Source organism: Globicephala melas, chromosome 19 (assembly GCF_963455315.2).
Source record: "Globicephala melas chromosome 19, mGloMel1.2, whole genome shotgun sequence".
In the NCBI taxonomy this organism is placed as follows: Eukaryota; Metazoa; Chordata; class Mammalia; order Artiodactyla; family Delphinidae; genus Globicephala; species Globicephala melas.
Genome location: NC_083332.1, coordinates 55,985,326 through 56,008,872, shown reverse-complemented (window position 1 = coordinate 56,008,872; position 23,547 = coordinate 55,985,326). Strand labels below are relative to the sequence as shown.

The window sequence follows — 23,547 nt, the reverse complement described above, 5'->3', positions numbered from 1 at the left end:
TTCAGATATTCCTCCACGGCCATACGTTAATCAAATGCAAATATATAGAGAGATATTCTTTGGTCCTTAGCTTTTGTTTTGTTTTACGAAAAGGGCATCACATTATACGTGGATCTCTGCATCTTGCTTTTTCTCTCTTAACACCTGGAAGTGGCCCCATGTCAATCAGTATAGATGTTCCCATGCTGTGTGTTTTTATAAGCCACCTGAAATATCACCGGGCAAAGGTAGCATATACGTCTAGAAAATGAAAAATCAAGCCAACAGGAGTCCTCTCGCCTGACCTCAGCCTTCTGTGCAGATCCTCTGGGAGGTCTTTCTGGCAGCAGCCATCGGGCGCCGTGACCGCCATACATCAGTGACCGGGCGCATCCCTGACCAGACAGCCGGGTCCCTGACCAGACACTCTGCGTCAAAGAGCTCTTCTCCAGGGGCCACTGCCTGCCCTGAGGCGGCCCCCTTGGTCCAACACGTACTTCCACGGTTCCCGAGATCAAAGCCACCCCTCCCCCCCGGCCAGCCTCTCACATACCCCGAGACGTGTCCTGATTCTCCTTAATTGTAAACTCGACCCAAGGTGTGGGTGAGACCCCACCTTTAACAGAATGTGTAAGGAGATCCTATTATTTTCCTGTAATGATTTTGCCAATGACGTTAGTGGTGCTGGGAACCCCGTGCAGAGCTGAACCACATCCTGAAGGGCACAGTGGGGGCCACCTGCTAATCAATAGCAGGAAAGGCTGTTTTCTGAGGAAACACCCCCGATGGCTAGCAACTCACCAAATAAATTAAAAAATGCAAATAAGGTACCAGAGGCTGCTTTTCCTCTGCCGTGTGGAGGAGGCCAGCCCCAGCGGGTTTGGCTGTGCTTAAGGGCAGAGGACAGCACAGGGCTGTTGCCCTTGGGTCCGATAAAGGGAAACCTCTACCCCAAATAAGGAGTTCTCCGGCTTGGCTTCAGACGGTAGCATCTCAACAGGGGCCTCCGCTGTTTATTTGACTAACAACTTTATCTACTGCTCGCAGCACTTCAAAGGCATCCGATCCGTTCATCCCTTTCCTCTAGTCCTTGTCGGGCTGCCGCCTCTGGGCTGGAGCCGTGGCTCCTGCCACAAGCCGCCTTAATTTACGAGCACCCTGGAAAAGGGTCCAGTTCCCTAATTAATTCCTCCGCAGCGGATCGTCAAGGGGCGTGCCCAGGCAGGCAATGAGGGTGTGCTTGAATCAGCGTGGGGCGTACTCCTGCCTTCACGAGCGGGGGTCTTGTGGGGAAGCAGGATGCACCAGGGGCTGTTCCTTCCTTGCTGAGGAAGGCCCCTCAGATAGGCCCAGGGCATGGTCAAGACAGAGTCCAGGGGTGGGACCTGGGAGGCATTCACGGCGGTCAAGTCCGAGTTGCCCGCACAAGTGGAGGAGAGGCTGGCAGAGCAATGCAAGAGCCCTTCCTGCTTGATCGCAAGCCGAGAGGGACCCAGCAACAGGGCCTAAGGGACACAGAGGAGGCTCAGGCCTGGGTCTGAATTCTGGCTCAGATACAGGGGAAAGTTATTTACTCTGAGAGTCAGTTTTCGGGTCTGCAAAATGGGGACGCAATCCTACCTCCCAGGGACTCTGTATAGACTAAAATAGGGCAGCAGATGAAGTGGCTGGAAAACAGTCGGCACTCAATAAACATCTGCTGCTCTTTCCCCTTTCTTCTTTTTTTAAAAATTTTATTTGTTTGTTTATTTCTTTTTTGGCCACGTTGGGTCTTAGTTGCGGCACGCGGGGTCTTTCGCTGCGGTGCGCGGGCTCTTCATTGTGGCGCACGAGCTTCTCCCTAGTTGTGCCGTGTGGGTTTTCTCTCTCTAGTTGTGGCGCACGGGCTCCAGGGCACGCGGGCTCTCTAGTTGAGGTGTGTGGGCTTAGTTGCCCCGCGGCATGTGGGATCTTAGTTTCCCGACCAGGGATCGAACCCACGTCCCCCCTCATTGGAAGGCGGATTCTTTACCACTGGACCACCAGGGAAGTCCCATCTTTCCCCTTTCTTTAAGCTACTGCAGTGGCTCTCCGACTGTGCTGTGTATCAGAATCACTTGGAGGGCATGGAAAACACACCTTGCTACACTCTCCTCCCCCACTTTCCAGTTTATAAGACAGAAGATCTGCATTCCTAGTAAGTTTCCAGGCTACGTTGAGGCTGCTGGTCTGGGAATCCCACTTTGAGAACCACTGAGCTACAGTTCGGAACCCCCGGGGTCCATCGTGACGGAGAGGCCTCTGAGGAAATAAAGACCATCCCTGATGGAAAGTTCAACGCAGGTGCTGGCAAAGGCTTCGAGAGCCAACAGATGCCAATGGTCTGCTCCAGCCTGCCACCTTCGGCCATTGCTCAGCTGGCCCTTGGTCTCCTGGGGGCGCTTTTCAGGGTCCACGCACTCTCGGACGTCTGTTCCAGCCCAGAGGGCAGATTCGGCCCACTCTGCCAAAGGGTCTTATCCACGCATCTGCTTGGTCCCCACTGTTTCTCCAGCTCCCACCCGGACACAGACCACCGGGGCCTCCTGCCGCCAAGGTCAGCAGGCTCCGTCTGGGTGGCTTTAGCACCCTGGACAGGGGCGAGCTCTCTGTCCATTTCAGAGCCTTCTGCAAAACCATCCTTGGGGTCTCAGAGGGGCAAGGGCCATGGGACTTGCGCCCTTGTCTCCCGATCAATTAGCCTCTCTCCCAAACCCCTTTCCATCCAGAGAGTTGGCTGCCCACTGGGTATTTTCTGATGGCCGGGAGAGGTGAGGACCTAATCCCTCTGTGGGGACAGGCACTGCTCTTTTCGGAGGCTCTGTTTGGCCTTGTCTCTGAGCCAACAGGCGGGCAGGAGCCTTGGAGGCAAACCCAGAACGGCAGGCCACCCTCCCCTCCGAGGCCGGCCCCGCCCCCTGCATGGCCCCCCGAAAGCTGCCCAGCATCCCCGGCTCGGGGGGCTTGCTGCCCACCACCCAGCTGCGGAAGGGACCTGCAGATTCCTGTAGAACAGAAGGTCTTCCTGGTCAAGAGATTGCCTCCCATTTGTTTTTTGTTTGTTTGTTTGTTTTGCGGTACGCGGGCCTCTCACTGCTGTGGCCTCTCCCATTGCAGAGCACAGGCTCCGGACGCGCAGGCTCAGTGGCCATGGCTCAGGGGCCCAGCCGCTCCACGGCACGTGGGATCCTCCCGGACCGGGGCACGAACCCGTGTCCCCTGCATCGGCAGGCGGACTCTCAACCGCTGCGCCACCAGGGGAGCCCCCATTTATGTTTTAAGGACTTATTTGAAAAAAGAGAAAGGAACAAAAAAATTTTTGCCTTAAAGGGCTGGAAACAAGTTCACCCGCAAAACGTTTACGTGGAAAACTTCCTTGTGTGGTGCGGTGACTCATCAGCCCCGTCAAAGGGTGCGTGGGATGACACGCTGAAGCCCTGGTCCCCCTCCTCGTCTGGGAAAGAAAAACAACCCACAGATGCCCTTCTTTTCCTGACTGTTTGGAGAGTCGGCTGCCACCCGTCCCTCCTGAGGCCCAGGGAAGGCCGTCATGCAGGGGGCACTGGGGTGTCTAATGTCTCCAAGCCCGGTGCTGGGGCAGCAGGGGGCAGGGAAAGGCCTGGGGTCCCAGGGACGTGGTGCAAACCCAGCTCCCCTGCTTCCTGCCCTGCGGCCCGGACAGGTCATTCCACCTGGGGCCCCTGGGCTCCATGTTCTTGACCTTTTGAGTGGGATGGTTAGAGGGATCCAAAGGGGTGAGGATTAGGTACAAGGTGCCTCTCGCTGCCTCTGGCCGGTGGACGGCGGGCACTCAGCAATGCCTGTCCTTTCCCGCAGAAACTCAGCTTCTCCACAGTAAAAACCGAAAGATCTAAAGTCCCACCTGGCTTGACGCTTGTCTGAATGAAATACTACAAAACCGTAAAAAGAAATGAAGTAGATCTGAACGTGCTGTATGAGCTCGTGTATGAGCTCAAGCACGATACGTAATTAAAGGGTAAAGGACCAAGGAACACCCAGTGTGGATAATAAAACCTGTGTGGTGTTTTAAAAGGAATTTTCATAAAACCTTCTGAAGGGCCCCATGAGACTAACAGGACTGCCTTTGGGAAAATGGAGTGGAGGGAGGAGAGACTATGCATGTTACACCCTTCTATAGTTTTCAGAATTACCGAGTACATGCATAACTCACTGGTCTTAGATGCTAACAGCGGATATCTGGGGAGTGAGGGATTGGCTGGAAAAGGCGGCAGGAGGGAACTGTCCTGGGTGACGGGAACCTGGATGGTGGTGACTCAGGTGACGACAACAGTCAAAACTCAGCAGACCCAAAAGATAAATGGGTGCATTTTGTTATGTCTCCATTCTAGCTCCATTTATTTTTAAACTTAAAAAGTGTTAACAAAGGTTTATGGACAGTGGGAAGTTTTTTTAGTTTTCTTTGTCCTTTTCACTATTAAAAGAAAATCTTAATACATGCAATTTTAAATGTCTCACCTTAGTACTCTTGTATACCCCTGGTAGGTGTATAAATTGGTTTGGGCCACTTTGGAAAACTGTTGGGCAGCATCCACCAGAGGGGACCCTCTGCTTGCCCTACGGCCCGTGCTCCGAAGGCTGTAAACATACGTTCACCAGGAGACATGTTTATAATGGTTCTATTCATAGTAGCCCCAACCTGGAAGTATCTGTCCATTAACAGAATGAACAAATTAATAGTCTATATTCATTTAGCAGAATGCTATGGAGCAAAGCAAATGAATAAATTACCGCTACACAGGATATTATATATTGCATAGATAAATCTTATAAACATAATTTTGAGCCGAAGGAGCCAGGCACAGAAGAGTTCAGCCTGTACGATTCCATTTACATGAAGTTCAGGTTCGTGCGAGACTAATCCATGCTGCTGGAAGGCAGGAGAGTGGTTTCCTGTGCTGGGGGCGGGGGGGGGGGGCGGTGGTGGGGTTGGCAGGGACTGGAGGGCCTGGGGCGGCGGCGGGGGGCACCAGGGAGGTGGTCATGCTCTGTGTCTTGATCTGCGTGGTTACACAGGTTGATTCTGTGAGAATTTGTGAGAATTCATCCAGCAGCACTCTTTTGATCTATGCACTTTTCTACATGTATGTTATCCCTTGAAAAGTTTATTTAAAAACCAGACCAGAGGACTTCCCTGGTGGCGCAGTGGTTAAGAATCCGCCTGCCAGTGCAGGGGACACGGGTTCGAGCCCTAGTCCGGGAAGATCCCACATGCCGCGGAGCAGCTAAGCCCATGCGCCACAACTACTGAGCCTCTGCTCCAGAGCCCGCGAGCCACAACTACTGAGCCCACGTGCCACAACTACCAAAGCCCACGTGCCCAGAGCCTGCGTACCGCAACAAAGAGAAGCCCCCGCTCGCTGCAACTAGAGAAAGCCCGCGCGCAGCAACGAAGACCCAACGCAGCCAAAAATAAATAAATAAATTTATCAAAACAACAACAACGAAACAGACCAAAGTGCCCCATGTCTATTCCAAAGAGAGCTCTGGTTGGGGAAAGTGGAGACTACTGCAAGGGCTTAACACCCATCTGGGGCTTCCTGGCCTCTGTGGGCTCAGACACAGGGCTACGCTGCCCACACCCGCAACCTCTCCAGGCCTGAGATGGCGTCTCCTCCCACCAGGATAAGGGGGTTGGGCTCGGAGACCCACCACCCCAGGTTCAAATCCCAGCTCTGCCTGGTTCTAGCTATGGACAAGCCCCTTTGCCCTCTCAGCTCCTCCTTCAAGATGGGCCTGACTTTGAGAAGACTGCAAGAGAGCACACACATCAGAGCCCCCAGCACAGCTCCTGAAGCTAGTAGGTACCTAGTAAGTGTTCTCTCCGTTTACTGTAAAGAAAACCCAGGAGAGCGTGAGCTCTCCTCCCCAGGCCGTCCTGCCCTCTGCCACTTGTTAGTTTCAAACCCTGAAGCTTCCTTTGTTATTAGTTACAGGGTCCCCGATGACCCACCGAGGGCCGTGAGCTGTGGCTGGGAGTCGCTGGAGGCTGGACTGTGGCCCTCCCTGGGGGACTGGCAGTCTGGGCCCCATGGCCTCCCTCGAGTTCCGTTGACCACAGGTGCAGAAGTGGCCTGGCTGGACTCACCTCTGTGAGGGCCTCTGCTCTCGGGGGCCTGGCTCTGCCACCAGCTGCACCTCCCGCTGAGGGCCCCCCCAGAAGTCCTGGACTGTGATGGGCCCCCTGCCTCGTGGGGAGAGCCCCTCATTTCACAGTTCTCTGTGGGATCCCTCTGATCCCTCATAGGAAGTCACAAAGCCCTCTTTGACCAAGTGCCAGAAATCAATCTGGATGGAATTCCTGCCTTTTCGACCTGGAGGAAGCAGACCTGTGGCCGGGCCTGTAAAAGGACCGAGGGCAACTCCTGCCCTCCTTGCCCTGCTTCCCGGATTTACCTTCCTGCTCAGAGGCAGGACGGCTGACACTCATGACCTTCCCAGGCAGCGGAGAATAGGAAGCTCAGCAAAGGCTCCCGTGAAAAAGCCCCAAGGAGACACAGGCCAGAACTGACAGGACTGGACGTGGATTCCCAGTAATACTCAAATTCCACAGGTCCAGGAGGTCACTAAAGCGGGTGTGGTGGGCGTTCGCTCCCTCTGTCAACTCAGGTTGACCAGCAGGTACTATGTGGAGAAGAGTTCAGTGACTGATTAGTGATGCCTGTCATGGGGCTCACCGGAGGTTGGTGGCACGCGTGCTATACATGTGCCCCCTTCCTTCTAGAGCCCTGTCCTTGGGAGCCTTTCTACACAAAGGGAAAGAGGCCTTGCTCACTAAAGAAGAAGAATTAACATTGATCCAATACTTGTTCACGTGGCAGGTGCCGTTCTAAGCTCTTTACTGCTACTAACCCATTTAACTCTCACAGGAACATAATAAGCTTGGTCCTATCATGACCCCCACTTTATTCAGGAGGAAAAAGAGGCCCACAGAGGAAAGCAGCTAGTCCAGGGTCACAGAGCCCGTGGGCAGTAGAGCCAGGATTTGAACTCACGCAGTGTGGCCCAGAGCTCTCCCCTTAGGCATTACAGAAATTTTTCTTTGGGGAGCAAACTGGCAGTATGTGGAAAGAGTCACACACACAAAAATACCCCTACTCTCTGCCTGGTAACCACTGTTGTGGAAACCTGCCCTAAAACGTAGTTCAAAAGAAGCAAAAGCTTGGCTATAGGTGACAGTCATGACTGCATTATCTATAACTGAGAAAAACGGGAACAGTGCAAATGCCCAAAAGCAGGTCCTTCGGTCAATTTTTTTTTATTAATATTATTTTGATTTATTTTGCAGAAGACATAATCCATCTGTATGTATATACATATATATGTATATATTTTTTTTTGTTTTTTTTCTTTTTTTAAAATTTACCTTTGGTCAATTATGTCACGACCTCTCTACAGATGTGATGGACATATGCTGAAACGTTTAAGCTGCAGCGTTAATGCTGGCAGGACTGTCTGCACACCTGGCCACAGCTGCCAAAAGGTCCACGCAAAGGTGGACGAAAGCTGGAAGGGCATTTGCAGGAGTAAAATCCACCCTCAGGTGGGGACTGGCCAGAGCAGAGCGGTCTCTGCCCTCGAATGTGGTTGTAAAGGCGTTTTCGTGATCGTGGTAAAAGGGCAGAGAAAGAGGGGAGCGGGGCAGGAGGGATGGGCTGTGTGGAACTGGCAGGAGGTGAAACAGGGGTCGCTACCTTCCCTCTAGACACTGTGAGCCCAGCAGGAGCCACATGGGAGCGTGTGGCCCAGAGCCAAGGGGGGCCAGGAGCAAGGCTAGGTCAGGTAACACAGCCTCGATGCTCGAACCTGGGGACACGGGGGACACGGTGTGTTCGGGCAGATGTGTAAGTGGCTGGTCCTGACCTTGACCTTCCGGGGCCCAGGCCCAGGCGGTCTGCCGTGTGCCGTGCGCCACGCAGGGCGGGCGGGGCACTTGGCCCTTCCCACAAGAAGCAGGGGATGGCCAAGTCAGAGGTTAATTCACATAATCCTCACGGGGACGTCTGTGAGACTCAGAGAAAAATGTAAAGCTCTCATGAAATGCTTCACGAGACAAAAATACCACAGCCCCCGACACGCAAGGCACGAGGACAGACAGGCGATGGGGGTGATCAGGAGCGCAAGCCCGCAGGTGTGAGGGAGGAACTGTCTGGTGCGTATGCGTGTCTGCGTATGTGTGCGCACACACACGTGTGCAGCGGAAGCCACGTTCCCAGTGGTGACGATCCCAGGTTCTGGAATCAAACTTGTGTTCAGACCCCAGCTCTGTCACTTAATAGGTGCGGGCCCTTGAGCAAGCAGTTCACCTCTCGGCCTCTGTCTCCGCATCTGTGAAATGGGGCAGCAGGAGGACGTGTCCCCTCCTCAGGGCTGCGGGGATTCAGCGGGGTGGTACGCGAGGTGCTGGCATCTGCTCAGCACAGGAGGAGCGTCCCGTGGCGGGTGCTGAGGCCACCGGCCGCCGTGCGCTGAGGCAGGGCTGGACTTAGGCTCGGGCATGTGTTTTAGGGGATGCGTGCTCGGGGGGATCTGCAGTGGATAGAGCGGGGTAGTCCAGGGGCCGCGGCTGCGGGACTAGAAGTGGCTCTTCCCCTGGGAGTAAAGGTCTCGGACTCCTGTGCCCAAGAGGGAGAGGGAGGAGGGTACAGGAGGAAGGTCAGAGTGGAGGGTGACAGCACCCACTGAAGGGTCCCACCCTTCCCCTGCGCAGCTTCCCCTCAGGGGAGGAGCATCAGCTCAAGGGCCTTCTGTCCCCGCTGACCCAGCTTCCCCCAGGAATCTCAGCACCAGCGGGGCCTCTCTCCCTGCATGGGACTGGGGGTGATGGTCCAGCCTTCCCAAAAGGGCGACCTGATGGGAGAGAGAAGCCAGGCTCCCAGGCACGCCCTACACCCCCAGTTCCTCACCTATGCACCGGGGACCCTAGTTGGGGCTCAGCCCAGGGCCTGATGTGGAAGCTAGACTGTGACACCACTGGGAGCGGCCGCCCTTGGCAATGGCCGTCCCCTCATCCATGAGGCGGGGTAGCAAAGACCTTGCAGAACCGCTACTGCAGGCCTGGCGATAGGAGCGCCCCACAGCCTGCGCCAGGCAGGGCCCTCCGAGGACAGACTGCCCACCCCCTCGGATCTTACAGACATGCCACGGGGGCACTGCAGGGGCTGGCCACTCCCACCCGCTGGCTGCTCTGATAAGGGCGCAGGGGATGATGCTCCCACGGCCCTGGGAGGGCAGCCCTTCTTCACACTGACCCAGTGGGCGAGGTGCTGGTTAGCAATTTCCCCATTTCACAGAGGAGAAAACTGAGGCCCCAAAAAACACACCCCACACCCAATGCACCCATAACACAGTCACCCCCTCGCGCTCACACACACACACACATGCACACAGACCCCACGTTCTTCTCCACCCTCCTACCCTCTACAGAGGATGGGGTGACCACGTCGCTGTGGCCGCCCCAGGGGCTTGGGAAACCCTGCCTGGGGACTCGGGGAGAGGGCGGCAGCGTGGCCAGGGCAGCAGGCCAGAGAGGATGCGAACCTGGGCTGGGATTTTCCCAGAGCCAAGTGCGTTCCTCTGCCTGACGGCCTTGCGACAGGAAAACAGGCGGCTTCTGGTCTCACACAGCCTGCTCCCTGCCGCGGCGCTCGGTCGGCCCCTGGGGCTGTCGTTGGTGACCCAGCTTCCCCCAGGGAGAAAATCATCTTGGTTTTCAAGACTTCTGTGCAAGGGCTGAGGAAGCCCTCTCAGGGAGGGAGAAGGCGTTTTTTCAGAGCTGGAGGCACCAGAAGCGCCGGCTACACAAAGCGGGTGCTTTTTGGTACCTGGCTTTTTCGGGGGCACCTTATGCACGTGTCTCTTCCCAGCCAGGTACTCGGGGCCTGTGGTCCAGGCCCTTGTGCGCCCAGACGGGCCTGTCCTCACAGCTGTGAGCACCTGGGCCTCTCGGCTTGAATCTAGAAACAGGCCAGCTTCCTGACAGCGTTATAAACACACACTGGACCCTCACAGGCTGCAGCACACTCTGGCTGTGTCACACAAACCAGGTCTGTCCCCTCCTGGCCTCGTACACCCACACAGGCCTGTCCCCTCACAGCCTGACACACACGGGCAGGCCTGTCTCCGCAGGACGTGGCTTCCAAGGTGCATCTGAGTCAGAAATGAGGCCTCATTAACTCAGTACAACTGTGTATGCCTCCATCCCCCCAGGAACTGGCCTCAGGGGCCAAGCCACCCAAACCAAACAGGCCTGGCCTCCCCAGAGAGCCCTGAGGACAGCGTGCTCAGCTGAGGGCCCACCCCCTTCCTGTCATTCTCCTCCGGGCCCCAGGCCTTCCCTGCACCTCCCTGATCAGTGCTGCCCAAGGGCGGGAATCCGGGAGGAAGGGCAGAGATGCCCGGAGAGAGGGAGAGGTAGGGAAGGGGGTCCGGGGGCCAGGATGTTGTGGGTCAAACCCCTGTCCCCCCTCTGGGGGCCCTGGCACCTTGGACAAGTGACTCCGATTCCCTCACATGCAAACGTCAACAACAGACCATTCAGTGAGCTGAGATGATGCTTAAAATACAGAGTCCAGCGCGGAGGGGACGCTCCCGACGCGCTGTGACGGCCTGTGGATGCACAGAGCTGAGCTGAGGCCACGAGAGCAACGGGACCCCCAGGATGGAGACGGGCATCAAGAGCATCACACAGGTGTGTTACTCAGACTCTGCCTTGTTCAACATCACAACCTGAGGTAGATTCTAGAGCGGTGCTTCTCAAGTTTCTTTTCCATTATCATTCCCCTAAGGAGCCTTTTAAGATATCCGCCCCGCCCCCCCACACACACCTTGCCCTGATCCCTTTGAAACTAAATTCTAGACAGTAAGATTTTGTTGAGTAGGTTGAACTAGGAAGGCCACACACCACTGGAATAACTTAAGGTTTTTTAAGCCCCAAAATACCAATTTTGACCCCCTTGGAGGCAATATCACACCTGTGGAGAATGCCCTGGAGGTGTCAGCATAACTGGATAAAAACTCGATAAAGCAACAGGAACGCAGCATTTAAGAGCTAACATTCTTTAAAAATAGAAAAAGTATTCTCTATCTGCGCTGCGGCTACAACAGGGACGTATACGATGGTATAGGAGAAAAAGTGATAAACACAACATTTAGAAATTTTTAAAACTCAAGCTGAGGTTGTGGGGTTTCTAAAGTCCTTAATTTTGGATGTTCTATTGATTTCCCCCCCCCGCTTTTAGTTAAAGATGGAGAAAAGAAAAGGAAAGAAAAAGAAAAACCCCAAATGGTTGGTGGTAAATACAGAGGAGAGAGTGGCTGTATCAGGGAGGAGAAGCAGGACACATCCCGAGTGGGCTGAAAAGGCCAAAGCTCAGGATCACACACAGCTGGATAAAGGAGGAGAAAGGGCAGCTCCACGAAGCTGTACTGAAATCCACTGTGTGACTATGGGCAAGTAACTAGACCTCTCTGAGCCTTGTCACTTGCTGAATGACAAGGAACAGGAAAGCCCCTGGCTGTGCCTTGTATATTGTAGGTACTCAGTAACCACATATGGATCAATGAACACTTGCTAGAATCTATGCGGACCACAAGATGAGTCACCTATAGAACCAGGATTCGAATCTGGGTCTCAACTCATTTCACCAGCAGACAGTACCTCAGAAACACCTTATGTTTCTTTGCCATTTTACAAGGAAGGAGAGCGCGCCTCCCTCCAATCTCATCAAAACCGAGTGGCAAAGAGCCACAGAAATGAAATCAGGTCGGTGATACTGAAATATCACTGCCACCTGGTGGCAGCATACCTAAATTATGGGGGGGGTGTCCAAAGGGAAAAACTGCTAGCATCTTACACATGCCTAAAACACAAGCAGATATCGAAACAGTGAGAACAAAGGTCACCCTCCTTCACCTGGCAAAAGGGCCACTCACTGCTGAGCATCTGCTGATTCCTTGATATCCTGATCTGAGTTTCCGCGATGCTTGCTTTCCTTTCTTTTTTTTTTTTTGCGGTACGCGGGCCTCTCACTGTTGTGGCCTCTCCCGTTGCGGAGCACAGGCTCCGGACGCGCAGGCTCAGTGGCCACGGCTCACGGGCCCAGCCGCTCCGCGTCATGTGGGATCTTCCCGGACCGGGGCACGAACCCGCGTCCCCTGCATCGGCAGGCGGACTCTCAACCACTGCGCCACCAGGGAAGCCCTCTTTTCTTTTTAAAAATTCAACTGATTAGATTTAACAACCATACACAAACCAAACACCACCAAAATTGAGTGCAGATATCCAGGTCTTTATGAGAACTGCTAGAAGTCCAGGGATCCCCAGTTCTGTACTTGCTCAATCAACTGTCTGAACCCCACATGCAATCCTTGACGTCTGAATGTGTACCTTTCAAGCTTGTCACTCTTAAATCATCCTTCTGGCTGTCACTGATCTCCCGAAATCTGGCTTTCTATGCCCAGCATCTTAGTCATCCCTTGTAGCTGCATAATATTCACACATTTCACAAGCACTGCCTTTTAGGTGTTCCCAGAGAACAATAGGCATGATGGGCCAGCCTCATGCTCCAGGCACACAGTAGGTGCTCAGTAAATGCCAGTCCTTTCCCTTTGCGGCCCCAACTTGGAGACTCGCGTTCAGCCTCTGAGATGGCCACGCTGGCACAAAGGAGAGGACCTGCAGCTGTCGGGGAAAGGAGGGGAGTGGCCCTCTTTGGGACCAGGAATGTAATTTTCCGGGGTTGTATTTCTGTCCTCCGCCCAGCTGTGACGAGAGCCCCTCCAGAGGCACGAGAAGAATTCTAAGTGTCCCTTTGGTCATCCCAACACGGCACATGGTCTCAAACCCTGTCCAGGGCCAGCTGCTCGCCCCCCACCGCGCTCCAGATTACAGTAAAGGTGACAGCTCAGGACAGGCACCGGTCATCCTAGCCATACCCTGCTGGCTCTGCGAGCCCGTGGGCCTGTCACGCCTTGTTCTAAACTAAAAGGTCAGAAGGCAGGAGAGACAGGGGGGCAGGGTGCGAAGGTCCTGAGCCACGGAGCAGAACGCGGACTCCCCAGGGGGCTGGGAGGACCCTTCTCATAAATCTGGCCCCTGGGTCTTGAAGGTGACCAGTCGGGAGCTAATTCACTGTGTGTATTAGAAGGCCGGGGACCATGCCATGCAGAGCTAGAACTGGGAAATTAGGGCCAAAGGAAGTGAAGCCTCTGGAAATACGGTTGGGCTTCTGCACCTCTGATAAATTTACCTCTGCTGGCACCTTCGGAAGTTCCTTTCAACCCATCACCTCGAGCCCCTCAGATGAGCCCCTGTCCTGAGATCAAGCAGGCACCACACGATAAGGCTCCTGGGCAAAGTCAAGGGCCAGCCGGGCACGAGCACAGTGTCACCATCGCAAGGGGGAAAGGTATCAACCATCCAAGAGGGAGGTGGGGGGCTTCCACACAGTGGAGCAAAGCCCCTGGGCTGAGCCTCCTAGAAGGCAGGAGACCTCTGCCCTCACGTCTCTGGGTGGCAGACCAGCTCCTCCAACCAGCAAGCGAGTCAGGACTTACCTTCCACTGCAGAGAATGGAACCACTGGTCTCGCAGGTAGCTGTTGGCAGCCTGCAATGAGAAGAACAGGACAGCAAGGTCAAGTCGCCGGCTCGCTGCATTTCAGAGCATTTTCCAGGCCGGCATGAGAGCCCCAGCCGGCTCTGTCCTGCAGGCTCTGCCCCGTGGCCCTGCAGAGCCTTCCGAGGCAGGCACCAAGCTGAACCCCTTGTGTGTAAAACCAGACCGGAAGTGGTCACCTGGGGGACTTGTCTGAAATAGACACTGCTGCCACCGGGCGCTTATTCTGCTGGGTAGACACTGGTGCCTGGAAGAGCTTAAACTGTACACATACCTCAACTCATCCGGGATCAGAGAAGGGGCCAGGGGAAGAGGCGTGTAGGGAGATGAGGATGATCATGTAGCTGCCTGGGTGCTCCCCAAGCCCTGCTCCAGGCACCGGGCCTTTGTTATCCACGTAATCTGTCACCAGCCCTCACGACAGCCCTACGAGGTGGGCAACACTGCGTCTATTTCACAAAGGGAAAAACTGAGACCCTGAGCTCTCACGTCAACTGACCGCACTTAAACCCAGAGCACGGCTTCCAAGCCTGCGGGTTTAACCACTGCACCTCCTGCCAACTGCAGAAAGCCGTGGTAGAGAGCACCCAGCCTTGACCTCGGGCAGAACTACATTTCAAAGCACCGCGCAGGGAGCCAGGCTTCCCTGATCCGCTCCACACCCGTTCAGAGACTCGGGCCGCTCAGCCTCACGCCGCTCTCACCCCCGGTTCCAGCAGATTTGCTGAGGGCAAAAGCAGTATTTACGGCACGTCTGACAGGCCCTAGACGGAGCACTGAGCCCCACACGTGGACTGGCTCATCCAGTCCTCGTCAGTCAGTGCGGGGAAGCTGGCACTGTCAGCACCATTATCCCTATGGTACAGATGAGAAAACTGAGGCTCGGGAGGTTAAACTCTCCCACGGGCTCACAGGCAGTAGGTGTGGGGCAGGGCCTGAACTGGCGGTCTGACTCATGCTGAAACCACAGTGTGACGGCGTTTCAAGTTTGCTGCTGGCCACCCCAAGGCAGAAATGCAGCGTCTGTTCCCTGCCTGACCCCGCAGCTCCCTGTTTCAAGTCGCCGTGACCCTGATGGGCAAGGGGCTCTGACAGGGCCGGAGCCTCGCCCCAAGCAGGAAGGCCCATCTTCTTTTCCTGAGCCACACAGGTGGACATGTGCACGCACGCACAGCGTGTGCAACTTGGGGTCACCCTCGTTCAAGGAGATCCAGGTCTTGCAGATGACCTCCCCCCACTCCCGCCAAATCATCGACGAAATGTCAGCAGCTCGCCCGGGGCAGAGTTTGGGCAAATCTCTGGGCCAGAACGAATGAACCAGTTCAGTGGCCTGTGCAGCCGGGAATCAGGCTCCCGTGAGCAAAGCTCGGAGACTCATTGCAAACCCTGAACAGATCCACTCCTGCACCTGGAGGCAAGGTGGGTTTGTCTTTCTGCCCCGCGTGGGGAGCAGGCTGGGGGACACCCTCCATGTGATGCAGGAACATCTGCAGCAGCTGAGTCTCCAGCAGACCCGGGTTCAAGCCCCCATTCTGCCCTGGTGTGAGCTGGAGCAAGTTCCCTGATGATGCAGAGCCCGTGACACCTGACAGGGGCAGCAGAGGCTGAAGGGGAGTCCACCACGGGGACCAGAAGCCCCCCTCTGGAGGGTCCGTGCCTGGGTCACCTCCTGTCAGTGCTGACCTAGATGTGCTCTCAGGACAATTCTTGTTCATTAGGGTGACAAAATACATCCCACACTCAGGAGTAGCGGTGCAGATACCAAATGATGAGATAATCCCTGTAAAACGCTTACTCAGCGCGGCGCCAGGCATGTGCAAACACTACCAGCAGCAGGGAGCCGGCAGCAGCACGGCCAGCGCTGTGCTGATAAATGCGTCACAACAGGCTCTCCTGGATAAAAAGCCCCGGGCACAGTGTGCCTGGGGCCTTCCGTGAATGATGGCATTGGGTCGGTTCCACGCTACCAGGGGCCGTCCCTGGACCAGAGCTGAGAAGAGCTGACCCCGATCGGCTCTTGGGTGCTGGTACAAGCCGGTATGAGCTGGCTGCAGCATGCTTCTGGTCTGCGACCATCTGTCTGCTTTTTAACACACCGACGTAGCCAGAGAGAGGGGAGGTGTGGTAGGTTGAATGAGGGGCCTCCGAAGACTGTCCATGTCCTAATACCCTGGGAATGCGTTACTTTAGGTGCAAAGGGACTTTGCAGATGTCATTAAGTGAAGAACCCTGAGATGGGGAGATGATTCTGGAATCTCTGGGTGAACCAAAGTCATCACAAGGGTCTATATAACAGACAGGCAGGAGGTCAGAGAGTCAGAGAGGGAAGTAGAGGTTGGAATGATGTGGCCATGAGCCCAGGAATGTAGGCGGCCTCTAGAAGCTGGAAATGGCAAGGAAATGGATTCTTCCCTAGAGTTTCAGAAGGAACCAGCCCTGCGCATACCTTGATTTTAGCCCAGTGGGACCTGTGTTGGATTCGGCCCTTCACAATAGTCAGATAACAAACGTGTGTTGTTTTTGTGGTAAATTTGTTGTAACTTGCCACGGTAGCAGTAGGAAATGAATACAGGAGGCATGGCCAGGTTGGTTTAGTGCTGACGTGGATCACTGCATTGGTTCTGAGGGTCCACGGGGGGCCCAGACAGTGCCCACAAGGTGTCACTGGCTGGACTGAAAGACCGAGAGAAGACACAAAGGAAGAGAGAGGAGACAGCAGAGGAGAGGGAAGTGGAGAAGGAGCGGGGGAAGAAGACCCATGTTCTCCCTCTTCTGCGCCCATTGGGCAACCCAGCATGCTGCCCTGCCGACACGAGTGACCCGTGTGTGACCCCCGTGTGACCATCACTGTATCCCCAGGGCCTGGGGCATGAGGTGCCTGAGAGAGACCTGCTGAAGGAATGAACAAATGAATGAACGAGAGGACTGTAAACTCCCTGAGGGCAGGGTCTCATTTCCAACTCCCTCACTCTGATTAGCGTGGCCAGTAGTACCATCAGGGCTGGTTGCACAAGAACGAATGAACACAAACAAACAATGCAAGAAACAGGAGGGCAATGGTAGTAAGTGGTGGATGCTGACTCCTTTCTCTGCCTCGGCAATCCAGTCCAACACAGACCAGTCTTCCCCACAACCAGGCCCAGCCCTTCCCATACTGGGGCCTCTCCAGTGTGAGTCCCGGTTAAAGATCTTTTTTTTTGTTTTTTTGGCCATGCCACGCGGCTTGTGGGATCTCAGTTCCCTGACCAGGGATTGAACCTGGGCCACGGCAGTGAAAGCCCAGAAGGCTAACCTAAGGGCTAGGCCAGCAGGGGACTAAAGATCTTTAAATGGGCCTCCTGGCCCCTCCCTTGGCCATGTGTGAGCAGGTGATCTGACTGGGCAATCAGAAGCTCCTGCTGGGACTCTGGGTCTCGAGCAAGTGATGTCGAGATGGGGGGTGGGGGGCTGACAATTCTTTATGAAGCAAGGGCTGTGTCTTCCTTTAAAGATGGTTACTGGGCTGGGACACGGCTCCCACACCGGCCTCGGCTCTCCAGGATCCCGCCAGTCCTTCTAGTATATTTCCCTTCCCGCTCGCGATAGCCTGAGTCCACCTCTGCTGCTTGCGTCTTGGAGTCCTAATGGGTCCCCACGGCCCCGCCGGATCCGTTTTTCCCTGCAGCTGTCTCTCCAGAAGGAGCCAGCCAGCTCCCAGAGACACAGCTTCTCCCAGTTACACTGGGAGCCCTCCTGGCACCGCCAGGTCCCAGGGCTCACACGCCAGATGGTTCTGGCCCTGCCCAGAGCTCATTCAATGTGCCCAGCTCGCTGCTGAGCAGGGACAGCTCCAGAGATTTCGTCTCCTGCCCCGTGTCCGGTCCAGCCTTGTCCTGGTCTCACTTGGGTCTGTGTGCCCCGCCTTTCACAGCCGTCTCACTGTCTGGAGGGGAGGAGAATTTCTTCAGGGACATGAACCACCATCTCACCTGCCCTTTGTCATCTCCCCTCTCAGCCTAACCTTTCAGGCAGGACAACCTGCGTTTTCCAAGTCTTTGCTCATGTGGGAGAGTGCGTGCAAACTCCCATCTCACAGATGAGGAAATCGAGTCTCAGAGCAGGTGGAGGGCCCTGCGGCCCGCGCAGGAGTCCGACCCAGCCCTGCCCTGACCACACCATCGCCCCCATGCCCACCGTTCTTCGAGGGCGCTCGCCCACTTTTCTCTGCTTTTGAAACCCCTTGCCCTCCCCGAGGCCCTGGCCAGGTCCACCCTCCCTCCCCTGCTTCCCAGCTCTTAGAGCCCTTACCCTGCCCACGCCCCCTGCCGGTTATCTGTCCTGCCCACAAGATTAGGAAAGGAGGCAGGATCCAGTGGGATTAAGTGCTGCCTCCGCAGTGAGTCTGGTGTTAAAGAGTCCGCTGAGTGAATTAATTTCAGGCGAGGCAAAGCACAAGAAGCCTGCTGGGGAAGGGTGACGCCACCCAGCTTCCCGAGCCACCTTCCCTGGGAGGCAGAGACACCCAATGTCTCCCGTCCACCCGCGGGCTCATTCCTTCCAACTCCACTGGGAGGGGAGGCGGCCACGGTCCCCTCTTCCGCTGCAGGCTTGCTGCACTTTGGAGGAAGACAGAGGCCTTGGCCGTGTTCGTCCACTGTAACAAACGGCTCTTTGATTCAGAGGCTCAAAGGGATTTCAAGGATCACCCAGACCAGGGCTACTGGGTCTTTTGGGGGTTTATGGGAACCTGAAACCCTTTGAGAGCCTGACACAAGCTGTGGACTCGCACCCAAGTAACGTGCACATGTGTACAACCCCCCCCCCCACCCCACACACAATTGTGCAAGCAGTTTCAGAACACACCACGGACCAAAGGGTAAGGACCCGACTCTGACCCAACCTTTTCCTCTCCAGCCTTGTTTCTGATGAGGAAACCAAGACCCAGACTTGCTGTGGTCTCATCGTGTCCTCCCCCAACGTCTCCAGCTCTCCTTCGGGCACGAGGTAGGAATGCACAGCCATGGGACTTGTGTCACTTCCGGTGGAAGCCTTGACGAGCCAGCGCACGACTGAGGAGGTCCCTTCCCCCTGCCCTGCTGACCAGAAAGACTGCAGATGGAGCGTGCTCCCAGCCGACCCATGATGGACATGCAGCAGGAGTGAGAAATAATCCTTTGCTGTTTGAAGCCACTTAGAATTCAGGGCTGCTTGTCACTGCAGCATAACCTAGCATAACCTGGCTTGCTTTGTTTCAGTCTGGCTTTCACACAGTGTGGACAACCCTTCACCCCCTCCCTCAATGCCTGCTGAACTGTTCACCTTTCGTGTCTCACCTGAAATGGCAATTCTCTGGAATGCCTGTCTGAGTGGTGCCTTCCCCCTCGCCACCCTTGACCACATCAGGTGATGACGCCTCATTGAACAGGTCACACTGCCCTGTGATCGCTTGTCTCGCTGTTTTTCTTCCTTTCCAGCCTGTGGGCCCTGTGAGGTCGGGGACCCTGTCTGACTTATTCAACACTGTGTCCGTAAAACTCAGATAAATGTTTGCTAAATGGAAGTTTGGCTGACTTGTTGAATGAATGAATGAATGAATGAATGAATGGATGGATACATGGATAAATGGATAGGTGGATGGACAGATGGGTGAACGGACTGATGGATAAATGGATGGGTAGGTGAATAGATGGCTGGCTGGCTGAAGCATCGGTATACCCATTCTGTTCACTGAAGCACATTTCATGTGCAGTAAACTTCAAAAGAACTGTCCAGCCTCGATACCCTCTCTTCCCCATGTCATATTTGACGAGGGCTCTAGAAATAATCAAGGCAGTCTTTTCCTGAACACCTACTGTGCACCAGGCGTAGTGTTTAAGGATTTTACATGTAATATCGCTGATGCTCACGGCACCCAAGGAGACAGGTATTATGGGTCCGGTTTCCAGATAAATTGCCAGCCCAGAGAGGTTATCCTGCTGCCCAAGGTTACAAAGGTAGAGAGAGCATGGTAGAGCTGGGCTGGGCCTCCGGTTGGGCTGAGCCCACAGCCTGCTCTCTCTGCAGCTGGGCTCCCAGGAACTGGGCTGGGGAATCTGAAAGCGCCGTGCTGATGAACGGGAAGGCTCCAATCACCAGGAGGCCCCGCACCGCCAACAAGAGGGTAGGCCAGAAGTTTCCTCCAGAAGAGGGGAGGCAACCGGTGGTGTGGCCACCGCATCCTCACAGCTGCGTCCCCTCTCGATGACGGAACCAGAGAGGATGCGACATCCCAGAGGGGATGGGTTCATCCTGCTCCTTCCTTTGGCTTGTCTAGTTTCGAAGAAGGATAGGGGCTGCTGAGGGACGTCCGGAATCCCAGCACAGGCATCTCTAAGTGCCTTCCAGGGGAATGGAGAGCGCACTGGGCTGTGCTCGGCCTGGGGGACAGAGTGAGTTTCCGCGGAGTCACCACACTGACGTGTGAAGGGCTGAGCCTGGATGACCCGGCCCCACGGGACACAGGGCCCACCTCTGAGTCCTGAGGGTCACTCAGCGGAGCCCGGATCCAAGCCTGGGAAAGACCCTTGGAAGCAGGCAGGCCTGCTCGGGCAGGCGCCGACCTCTCCCAGTGATAAAGCTTTCGAATACCGAAAGGGCCTCGTTCCAGGCAAATTCTGCCTAATTTCCTCTTCGAAAGTTGCCAAGTTCTCCCTCATTGTTGTATTGTCTCGAGAGGTGAGATAAACAGTCAAGGGTGCACCGTGGGTGGGTGAGCGTTCCCAGGTTTGCCTTCCCCGGCCCAGCTTCTTAGGGAAAAAACAGCACGTGCTTTTCAGGCCGGAAAGGTCTTTCTCTCTGGCTTCCAGTAAGAAGGGCACCCGCCCTGTCCCTGCCCCTGCTGCCAGCGTTTGGGATCAACAGTTGCCTGGTCTCCTGAGGGGCTTTCGGGAATGTCAGGGAGAAGAGCGGGTCTTGGAAGCCGTTCCAGAAAGCAGCAGCAGCAGAAGCTCGTGGGAAAGGGGGGGCGGGCGGGCCCCCTTGCTCTTGTCCCGCCCAAAAGCTTGTTTTTCCGAACAGTGGCCTCTGTCCGCTTCTCATCAATGGGTGGAAACCCATCTGGGAGGCAGAACTCCCCGGAAGGTGACGTGCCGCCACCCAGTTCTTGAATCCCCGCTCGCTCCCCGACCCCGCAGGCGTGCAAGGAGCACCCCGCAGGATGCTTTCACGGCACTGTTTATGTACTTGTGGAGATACTCCTCACGGCGAAATGCCAGCCGAAAGGGCATTAAGGGAAGAAGGAAGATAAATAGGTCCTTTCTGCCCCCGGGGAGTCTAATAACATGGCATATTAGGGAGCTCACGATGAAATACCACAAAGCATCCAGAAACACACCGATTGGACCCAGGCTGGAAGAAGGCTGGCGCCTTTGCCTGGTGACTCGACCTGCTGGTGTGTTGCTCGGTGTCTCTGAGCAGAGTGGGGGAGGCGTGTCCGCCTGAGAGCGTTTCTTAACCTTCCTTGAACTCAGTTCCCAGGTCAGTTCCCAGGGGTCTGAGTGAGGTACCGAGTCAAATTCTCATAAAGCAGCTGTGTAAGGACGCTGTGGGCAGAGGGGCAGGGAGAGGGGAGGGAGAGAGGAGGAGAGCGTTCAGTCCAGACACACAGAGAGAAGGGCTCAGGTGGAGAGAGAGGCCTGGAGAAAGACACCAGAGGAAAAGAAACTACAAGAGAAGCAGAGAGCGAGGGATATCAAGAGACAGAGATGGGGAGGGGAGGGGAGAGATGGAGAAAGAGGTGTCAAAGAGAGTCAGAGGGAAACAGACGTACGTGGATACGGAGAACCTGAACGAGACAGAGAGACCGGGCACGCTAGGGCAAGGACCCCTGTGACCCCCAGACGTCACCCCTACATAGAGAACAGCTGTGCCACATGCAGCAGGATGGAACCCTACTCAGGGACGCAGGAATGCTGGAACCCTACGGACCCCCCCTGCATTCTCAGGCTATTTCCCATGGCGGGAGCGGTGCACGGAGCATGGGGTCAAAATGAAAAGTTCTGGGGTCACATCCTTTGTGTGATGATGGAAACGTTCTCCATCGGCACAACAGCGGCCACGGGCCACACGTGTGTCCTGAGCACTCGGAACACGGCTAGGGGACTGAGAAACTGCCTTCTTGATTTATTAACTTAAATTTAAGTGCAAACAACCCCGTGTGGCCAGTGGCTGATGTAGGGACAGCACGGTTCACGGCATCTTCACCCTCTGCTGACCAGAAGCACCCAGGTGAAGTGTGGCTTTGACCCCCCCGAGCACACCTGGCTGCTTCTCGGTCCTCCCCCGCCCACCCCCCACTGGAGCAGGGAAGGCTGCTCTGTCACGCCACTGCTCTGGCTCCTGTCACGGGACTCGGGACCAAACCAAAGCAGAGGATCCTGCTGACCGTCCCAAGAGCATGGGAGGGACGCCCTGCCTGCCACCTCCGGGCACCACCCCGGGCCCCACGGGACCCCTACCCCGGGCTGCCCCATAACCATACGGACCTCCCAGCGTGGAGCCCATCTCCAAGATGACTCGAACCCGCTTACATAACAAGACGGCCACACGCCACCCATGAATCACAGGAGGGAGAGGAGGAGGGTGACGACAAGAAGGAAGGAAGGTAGAAGCGATGGAAATGACAGTGACGGAGAGACCGAGGCGGCAGGGGCAGGGCTGCACCCACCTGGGCCTCCCCGGGTTGGGGGCGGGGGACGGGCGGGCGGAGGCTGCGAGCGCTTCCCGCCCTGGGTCTGAGTCCTGCCCTGGGTCTGAGTCCCGCTCTGGCTCCCGCAGGTGCCTGGGCTGTGACAGCTGCGCCGTCCACTGGAGCAGGGACCCGGCGAGACAGGGGTGCAGAGCAGCCGCAGGCCCGCCCGCCCACCGTCAACACGTCAGGGGGAGCTGTGACGTGAGGCCACCGCGGGACACAGCCCCAGCCGGGCGAGTCATCACAGCCGGCCCATGGCCACCGCCAAGATTAAAGGGACATTCTGGCGCTGCCCGGTGACGTGCATCCTCCAAGCCGCACTGCCCCGTCCCCGGGGCGAGTGATGCTCAGGTCCTCCTTGGGGGTAGCCTGCCCCCCAGCCCCCAAAGCAATGAGGCCACCCAGCTGCCTCTACCAGGGGAGCGACCATCACACCCAGGGAGCTGGGGGCTCGGGGCCCTCCCTTCTCCAGCTGGGCTATCTCAAGGTTTCCCTCCGTCCTGCCTGCCCGTGGCACTCATGGATCCAGCACCCTCTGCCCTGCAAACGGACTGATCCCTCTACTGGGCCACCACCTCTTAGGAGCTTTCGGTGACTCCCTACTGCCCCTCAGAATGACACTGTGGCTTCTCCACTCAGCTAACAAGACCTGTATGGTCTGGCTGCGACCCAACAACTCCGGACGCATGGGCAAGGCCCTGCATCCACCTCCCCCTCTTCTCCACGGCAGCGAAGGCCCCCTCCGCCACATTCATGCTTTATACCCCCTTTTCCCTCTGCCCGGAGGGTGTGGCCCCCCATCCTGGCCCATTCCTACTCATCCCTCTACACCCAGCTCTAATATCACCATCCCGGGGGGAGCCTTCTTTGGTACCCCTAGGCCCAGTGAGTCACTCCCTGCTCTGGGCTCCCAGTCCTTGGGGACAGGCCTCTATTTCAGCTGCTACCTCTGCAGTCATTTGTTTATCGCTCTGTCTCCCCGGGGGGGCCCAGGAGCTCTTCAAGGATGGGGCCGAGGGGCTGACTCACCTCCCCACCCCCAGCCCTAGCACATGGGACGGCAGGTTCAGTGCTCCGTGATTCAAACTGTAGAGAGTGAGAGATTTAAGAAGAAAACAGACAGGCAGGTGTGGCTCTGGTGTCTTCCAAGAGACATCAGTGAATGACGGGGTTTTCCTAAAGGATGC

General features: G+C 56.0%; 1 protein-coding gene across 2 annotated transcripts in view; it reads right to left on the bottom strand.

Moving 5' to 3' along the window:
* The window catches only part of CMIP (c-Maf inducing protein), a 237,898-nt gene that overhangs the window by 65,745 nt on the left and 148,606 nt on the right, over positions 1 to 23,547 (bottom strand). For both annotated transcript variants that reach the window (XM_060288883.2, XM_030863243.3), the window contains exon 3: positions 13,594 to 13,644. In XM_060288883.2, the coding sequence (XP_060144866.1) occupies positions 13,594 to 13,644 (51 nt within the window). The remainder of the gene's footprint in view (positions 1 to 13,593; positions 13,645 to 23,547) is intronic.